The sequence below is a fragment of the Mesoplodon bidens genome (genome assembly GCF_964165515.1).
Source record: "Mesoplodon bidens genome assembly, chromosome: 15".
NCBI lineage: Eukaryota > Metazoa > Chordata > Mammalia > Artiodactyla > Ziphiidae > Mesoplodon > Mesoplodon bidens.
The window spans coordinates 87,043,844-87,052,136 of NC_138171.1; the positions used below are offsets into that span (position 1 = coordinate 87,043,844).

General features: G+C 65.8%; 1 protein-coding gene across 1 annotated transcript; it reads right to left on the reverse strand.

Moving 5' to 3' along the window:
• Positions 1–423: 423 nt before the first annotated feature.
• On the reverse strand, positions 424–2,973 carry ELFN1 (extracellular leucine rich repeat and fibronectin type III domain containing 1; the record flags this gene model as incomplete). Its single annotated transcript, XM_081256233.1, has 1 exon — positions 424–2,973. The coding sequence occupies one exon, from the start codon at positions 2,971–2,973 to the stop codon at positions 526–528; it is 2,448 nt and encodes an 815-aa protein (XP_081112359.1). The 3' UTR covers positions 424–525.
• Between the last annotated feature and the right edge of the window lie 5,320 nt (positions 2,974–8,293).

Genomic DNA, 8,293 nt, shown 5'->3' on the forward strand with positions numbered 1-8,293 from the left:
CGGAGGTGGCAATGAAGAGACGGACTAAACAGTCCACAGAAAACCACGGACGGAGATCATGCGGGGAGCCAGGTGGCCACGCCGGCCACGCCCCCCAGGTCTAGTGTTTTATGTCTTTTTAAGAGAACTTTACTTTTAATATATTTTACTAAAAAAGGAAGAAAATAATGAGAGAGGTTAAGAAAGTAGAGAAGGATCAAAAGAGAAAATGAAAAAAATCCCCCCCACCCCCCCATCCCTAAGACACAGTTTTCCGAAGTCCCTTGTGTGTGTGTGTGTGTGTGTGTGTGTGTACGGGCCCCGCTCACACCGGTGAGAATGACTCAGGGCAGGTACACGTGCTCGGCCACGGTTCACCTCCCGTTCATACTGTCAGTCAGTGCCCCTCCCCGCTTCCTCTGCTAGTGTGTGTGTATGTGTGTGTGTGTCCCATGGGTCTCTGGGTTACAAATAGCTGCAGTGGCTCTTGTGTCCTTTTTGGTCCAGTGGGCATCACGAGTTTCAGGGCGGGCACCGGGCGGGGGCTCAGGACTTGTGCTGTGCGGACACGCCCTTCCAGTAGTCCAGGATGTCGTGCAGGTCCTCATCTTTGGCGAACTGAACCTTCTTGCGCAGGGCGTGGCCGGCCGCCACGAACTCCCCCGTGTCCTTGTGCCGCCGGCGGCTGAGTCTGAAGCGCCCCCAGATGCTCTGGGAGGCCCTGCAGGTGTATTCGGGACTGGAGGAGTAGCTCAGGTTATGGTACTGCGGGGACAGCTGCGAGTAGGCCAGGTCGCGGGGCCGCGGCCGGGTCAGCGGCTCCAGGATGGACGCCTTGCGGCCGCCGGGGCCCTCACGGGGCAGGGGCGGCTCGGCGGGGTGGGAGCCGGGGTACGAGTGCCGGTGCTCGCCGTACTGGCGGCTCTTCTCAGCCTCGGCCCGCAGCACGGCAGCCGCGGGTGTCACAGTGAGGATGGCGTCGGCCGCGGGCGAGCTCTTCTCGATGTACTTGGCCTCCGCGGCCGCGGCCTTGTGCACCCCGGCGGCCTCGGCACGGTAGGGCCGCGGGCTGCGTACGGAGCCACTGGACGAGGTGCTGGCGCGCGGGGCCCCGGGGGCGGCCTCCGCGCTGTGATGCCGCTGCAGGCCGTGGCTGAAGGCGTCCTTGTAGGCGGGTGCCAGGAAGCCGTGCTTGCCGGCCAGCGGCTCGGACAGCAGCACCAGCTGTGGCTCAGCCGCGGACACGGCCCCCGACTTGCCGCCCTGGAAGGAGGTGGACTCGGACTTGAGGGCGTCGATGCAGTTGTTGATGATCTGGTTGACCTTGTCCACCTCCTTGGCGATGGTGGAGATCTCGGCCACTGAGCTCCGGCTGTCAGGGCCCGGCCCCCCGTCCCTGCGCTCTGCCTGACCCCCTGAACGCACCTCCAGGTAGCTGCCCTTGCTGGCCTTGGGCGTCTCGCTGCCCTCCGCCAGCTTGTACTGCTCCACCTCGCTGGCGGCCGCCGGCAGGTACGGGATGCGGGTCACGGGCTCGGGGCCCAGCAGCGGGCCCTGGGACAGCGGGGCCAGGCCGGGCGCCTCCATCTCGGGCCCGTACTTGAGCTCGATGATGGTCTTCTGGAGGCTGCCGGCCGCGGCTGCCGAGGCGGCCTTCTTGTGCTCCTCCTCCTGGCACCTCCGCCTCCGCAGGCAGTAGTAGACGGCGCCGAGCACCAGCACCATGCCGAAGAGGCAGCCCAGGATGGTCATGATGTAGCGGGTGGCCGTGGAGGAGCTGGGCATGGGGCCCGGCGGGCTGGGCGGCTTGGGCAGGCAGATGGTGAGGCAGGTGTGGTTGTGATGCAGCCCCGAGCTGGTGGAGACCACGCAGTAGGTGTAGTTGGTGAGCGCGTAGAGGTTGGTCAGGCGGATCTCCTCCTGGGCCCGGGTCAGCCTGGACACGGTGGACGACTTGCTGTTATTGAAGTGCTCCAGCGTGTACATGCGGTTGAACGGGCTGGGCAGCTGGACCGTGATGGTGGCCGAGTTCTGCGTCAGCTGCTTGACCTTGATGAGCGGGCGGGCCTCGGCCTGCGGGGCCAGTGTGGGCAGGGCCACCAGCGGCGTTGTGCCATCGCCGGAGAAGCACTCATCCTCGGTGCAGGGGGCCTCGCTGGGCTCTGCGGGCAGCGCGGGGGGCGGCGGCGGCGAGCGGCCGGGCGCTGGGCGGGTCTCGGCCGCGTAGGAGCTGTCGGTGCACACGGACTGCAGCTTGCTGAGGATGCTGCGCTGGCCGTGGCGGCCCTGGCCCAGGAGGGAGTAGCCGGAGTAGAGTGGCGGCGACTCGCACTGCACACGGTCGTAGGTCTGCGTGGCGTTGGTGAAGGCCGCCAGCCAGCGCAGGAAGCCCAGCAGCTCGCAGGAACAGTAGAAGGGGTTGCTGTACAGCTCGCACACGGACAGCTTGGCCAGGCCCGCGAAGGTGGCGCTGTGCAGCCGCTGGATGCGGTTCATGGACAGGTCGAGGTTGACGATGTTGGGGCACTCCCAGAAGGCGCCGGGCGCCACCACCTCGATAAGGTTGGCCTGCAGGTACAGGTACTCCAGCTTGCTCAGGCCGCGCAGCACGCCCTCCGTCAGGTTGCGCAGCCGGTTGTAGCCCAGCTGCAGCACCTGCAGGTTGAACTGGCCCGAGAAGGCGCCGTCCTCGATGTAGCCGATCTCGTTTTTGGTGAGGTTGAGGTACGTGAGGTTGCCGAAGCGGCTCAGCGCGGCGTACTGCACGCTGCGGATGCGGTTCTCGTTCAGCCGCAGGTCCACGACGGTGCTGTTGATCTGCTGCGGGATGGCCTCGTAGGGCGGCTGGTTCTGGCTGCAGATGGCCAGCCACACGAAGCCCTTGTCGCCCTCGATCAGCCAGCAGTCGCCGCGCACCAGCCCGCCCGCGAGCAGCAGGGCGGCCGCCGCCACGCACGCCCAGGCCCACGGCGCACCCGGCCGGCACCCGGCCATCGGGACCAGCCCTGCGGGAGCACCCGCTCAGCCTGCCCGGGGGCACGGGGTGGCGGGCTGGGCAGCAGCCCCCGGGGGGAGGGAGGGGCGGGAGGGGAGGGCGCCCGCACTCTCAGGGGCGTACCGGGCCAAGCCGCATGGCCGGGCGGCCCGAGTGCTGGGGGTGGGGAGCGCCTTCCTCACGGCCAGCCGCCTCTCGCCGTCCGCCAGCGTCCTGCCGGAACCGGAGCCTCCTTCCCCATCGGCCCGGGCGTCCTCCAGCTCCAGCCGGTCCTGCTGCAAGACAAGAGGGGAGACGGTGGTCAGGAGGCAGCCGGGCATGCCTGCGGGTGCGGCCCTGGGCCCAGCCCTGCCGAGCTGCCCCGTGTGACACGGAGGTGCATCGTGCAGTGAGGGAGGAAACGCAAGGGGGCTTCGGTGCCGGATGCGGGCTGACCTGTGACCTGAAGCGGGAAGTGTGGGGCAAGCCCGAGCCCCACTGCCGCCACCTCACCAGTGACCCCATTTGTCAGATGAGTAAACCGAGGCCCAGGAACAAGACTAAAGGTGCTTGGCTGACCAGCCATGGTGGGGGAGGGGCCGTGTGACAGATGCTCTGCGCTGCCCCCTGAAGACCTGGGGGCGGCAGTGCGGCTGCCTACAGAGGGCACTCAGCCCCAGCCCAAGGGTCCTTAGCTGGCTGCAGAGGAGCCTTCCAGAGCCCCTCTCAAGCGAGGAGCCAGGACAGCGAGGTCCTGGGTCCGCGTTCTTGGGCAGTGTGACCCGGGTGCATCGTGCCCCTCTGGGCCTCCGTTTCCCCGAATGAGCCGGCTGGACGGTGTCTGTAGCTTTCCATCTGGCTCTGGGGACCCACGGCCTGTCACCAGCCCACGTCGGTGGGCCCTGGCAGAAAGGCCTGGATGGACAGTGGCTCCCCCTCCTCACCAGGCTCCGATGAGCAGACCTGGGCGGCCCTGACCCCTCCCATCTCCATGTCCGCCCTGGCTCTTGAGTCTCTGACCTCTGCCCCGACCAGACCCCGCGCTTCTCCAGGGCAGGCCTCCCCACCCCCGTGCCAGCACACCGGATGCGACGGTCACAGTACAGGGCAGCCCTCTGGGATGAAGCTAGTGCCTGTGTGGCTGATGCGCCGCTGGCTTCCGCTGCTCCTGGACGCAACCCGCTCTGCCCCGCCCCCGGCCGGTGTGCGGGACTCACCCCCCTGCCCCTCGTATTTCTCCCTCAGGACAGACAAATGGGTGTGTGTTTGCTGGTTACTCTGTGGATTTACAGTGGCCTCTGTAACTGCTCTGTGGCCTGGCAGGCAGCCAGCTGAGTGTATTTCACAGATATTGACGTTTGCAACTAGTCTGCACTGAGGTGGTTTAAATTAGGAGAAAAAAATAAGGATGTGAAATGGATTTCCCCCCCCTTTGGAAACTTCATGGAGGACAGTTTTGATCTGGCTCCTGGGGCAGAGCCTGGCTGAGTTAGTTAAAGGGAGGGGAGAGCTCAGAAGGGGCCGGGAGAGTTCCTGTGGGCCACAGCGGAGCCCACCCGGGGCTTGGCCCAGAGTCGCTGTGTGACACCCCGCAAAGCACAGGGCCTCTCTGGGCCCAAAGGGAAATGGCTCGGGGGAGGGGGCCGGGGGAAGGAGCAGCCTGGGGTTTGCCTGGGTCTCCCTCGCCTCAGGAGGAAGCCTTGCAGGGGGATGCTGGTGTCCCTGCGTGGTCCATCTTGTGACATGAAATCTGCAATCCCAAGGGGCGTACTTGGAGTTCATCGCCATCACCACCTCCCAGCACCCTCCCCACCAGGCACCTGACCCATCCGTCCAGGTGCTGGGACTTAAGTCCCCCAGGCGCCCCAGAGGCCAAGAGCGGGCAGCCTGCAAGTGTGTCCAGGCGGAGTTTGGCGGTGGGGATGGCTGGTGGGGCGAGGCGCCAATCAGAGTCTGGCTCCGGCCTCCGGATGGACTGAGCAGCGAGCCCATCAGGGCAGGGCGGCGCCTGGGCAAGGCTGATCATAATCACCTTTAATCTCTTGCTCAAAATAACTCAAAGTCAAGTTAAGGAGGATCACAGGGCCTAAAGAACCCTTATCACAGGCAGACGTGGGTTGGGAAAGACGGGCCCCAGGGCTGGCCCAGCCTCTCGCTGCCCCACGCCCAGGGCACCTGGGCACCAGGTGGCTGCAGAGCAGCTGCTGAGCTGGCCCAGGGGCTCAGGGTGGCTGGAGAGCTACGTGCACGTGTGCACACACGCACAGGGCGGAGGTATGTTCCACACTTGCTGGGACCTACGTCAGCCCGTGTGCGTGGACCCGTGTGCCTTCAGGTGGACACGGCTGCACTCGAGGGTGTGCAGGCCCCTGCGGTCCAGCCAGGCCTGCCACGCCTCCTCCCCACCACCTGCCCTGCTGGCACCGCGGCCCTCCTCCCGGCGTGACAGTCTAGGAACTGCGCTCGGGGCTGGCACCTGTGAGCGGCAGGTGCCTCTGGAGACCAGCCTTACCTCTCCCCACACCCCCATCCGGGGGCCTCCTCCATCGGGCCGGCCCTCACGATGAAGGATGGAGGAGGGCAGGGCCGGGTCCCGGGGCTCCTGCTGGGCCGACCCGCCCTCAACTCTGTGCCTCACAGCTGGCCCTGGAGCCCGGGGCGGGAGCCAGGCCCGCGGGGACACAGCCCTCCCTACCCGCCCAGCCGCAGGCGGGAGCATCGGCGCCACCTGGTGGCTGTCCCCCAGCCTGCGCAGCCGCTGCCCCTTCTAGAGCCCCCCCCCACGACCTCAGCCTGGCAGGGACCCCAGGGTTCTGTTGCACACCTCACATCACACAGGGGAAACTGAGGCCCAGAGGGCCCTACCCAAGGTCACACAGTGAGTCAGCCCGTCCTCCTGTGGAGGAGGCCCCTCAGGCCACGGTGTGCTGCGTCAGCAGGAACGCCCTGGTGGGGAGCCGGGATCCCGCCCCCGGCGTCTGAGAGCCCCGTGAGGACTGGGGTCCTCGGGAAGCGGCTGCCCCGGGGAACTGGCCGAGTCACCAAGAAAGGGGCCCGCCCCTCCTCTTGTGCTCACAACACTCATCAGGCTCCCGCCCCGTCCACCCCTTGTTCGCTCCCACACCCCTGCGCACAGCAAGCCTCTGGCCGCACAGCTGTTTCCAGGACGCCTGCGGAGCGCATGCGCTGGGGGCAGGACGCAGAGACCTGTCCCCCAACCTGCCAGCACCCCAGACTCAGGGTCCCAGTACAGGTGGAGCCGCAGGGCTCTGGTCCCTCATCCTGCCCTCACTGGTTCCCGGGCCCCATGCTTCAGAGAGATGCAGGGGCGGAGGCCACCTTCAGGGGGCCCCCGTGTCCCCGCACCCCTGCAGCCCTCGGCACAGCCGACATGTGCTCCCCGCTCCTGCATCGGGCCCCCTGGCTCCCGCCCCCGCCTGCGGACTCCACGATGGTCCAGATGGTCTACATGTGTGCTGTCCAACAGGGCGGCTACTGGGCACAAGCAGTGGGGCGAGTGGTATTGAACACACAGGTGTAGAACCTTCCATAAAGACAGCAGCATGACCTGAGCACCCTCAGGCCACGCCCCTCTCCCTTCACCCCCACCCCCCGCGATGCTGTGGTTCCATCCCCACCCCTCCAGGGCAGCATCCATCCCCCACAGCCCGAGCCACCTCCCATCGAGGTCACTAGTGACCTCTGTCCTGCCCGCTCCAAAGGGAACACTCGTACTTGTACCTTTCGCAGCCTCTCGGCGGCACTTGGCCCAGGTAACCGGGCGCCCCTTCCGGGAGCACTTCCTGCTCTGGGTCTCTGAGCCACCACGCTCTCCCGCCCTGGGCTCCTCCACTAGCTGCTGCAGCACCTCTGTTCCCGCCTGGAGAGCGCTCCCTCCTGCTGTCCGATCAGAAGAGGCCCCTTCCTCTCCCCCAAATCCCGGAGCCAGCGGCCTCCCCGTCTGAACTAGTGCTCCCGGCCCCATCACCCATTTCCCATCTCTGCCCAGCACTGATCTCCCCGATGTTTTCCTTGTTTATTTTTTTATTCCCTTCTGGGATAAAGATCCTCTCCCCGCTGGGATGTAAACTCCAGAGCAGGAGCCGTGTCCTGTTCTCTGCTGTGATGTCCCAGGCCCGGACCAGCGCCCGGCACACGGGAGCAGCTCAGCAGGGAACGTCTGCTCCGTTTTCTCATCTGCAAAAACGGTAGAAGTGCCTCCTTCCCCAGGGCCGCTGCTTTCTCACAAACATCAGCTTCCTTTGCATTCTGTCGGGCCAGCGGGAGCCGTCACTACCGCCTGGAGGGCCTCGGGCTGCCTGGGCTGCCTCTGGTCTGCAAGTCCTAGCACGGCCGGTAGGACCAGAAACGCGTCTGACGTCCTCCCTGTGCCCACACCCACCTGAACGCACGCCCAGCGGCTCTGTGCCCCCTGCGCCCCTCACCCAGGTGGATGGAGCCCCGAGCACCCCAAGTCACTTTCAGAGCCATCGCACCCTTACCCTCACGGCAGTCCTACAAGGTGAGGGGACAGGGACACCCACCCCGCCCTCCGGGCCCAGGTGAGGAGCCTGAGGCCCCGCGAGTGAAGGGACCTGCAAGGTCCCAAGACTACGGGAAGCCCACCGGGGCCACTCGGCCGCTGTCTCGACAGCCACCTCTGTCACCGAGAGGACATACGACGGGGCTGGCACCGAGTTCGTTCTCTCGTATCAGCTCCAGAGCCCGGGTCGCCAATAATGACATGAAGAAATATGGTGGTTCCAGGCTTTCAAACTCCTTACGACCAGATCTGCATAATCACCACGGCCGCCGTGTGGGAAAGGAGCACATCCGTCTAAGAAGACTGTTCCCCTCCCCGATCACCGAGCCCAGACAAGAGGCCGGGGCTGCTCTGAGGATTTTGCTGACGGAGAGGACTTCCCACCTCCAGAGGGGCGCTCAGGCTGAGGGCCAGGGGCTCGGGGGAGGCGGGGAGATTGGTGGAAAGCTATAGATGGATAACTTTTTGCCGTTCCAACGTATTGCCAATAGATCGCGTTCACTGCTAACGTTTGCCTGACTCTACAGCCTGGCTCTGCTGCAGAGCCCACGGGTCATGACGGGCACCTCAGGCAGGCCAGGCCACGAGGCAGGCGGATGATCCCGACCAGCCAGACCAGGTGTGGGAGCGGGCTGCCCACCTGAAAGCAGCACAGAACCATCTCAGGCTTCAGGTTCCCGGGCCAGGACGAGAAGGCTGGCTCAGCCGTGCTCTGGCTCTGTGGCCTTGGGCCAGTCACTCACCCTCTCTGAGCCCGTTTCCTCCCCTGTCACATGGTAGGTCCCCCAAGGGTTACA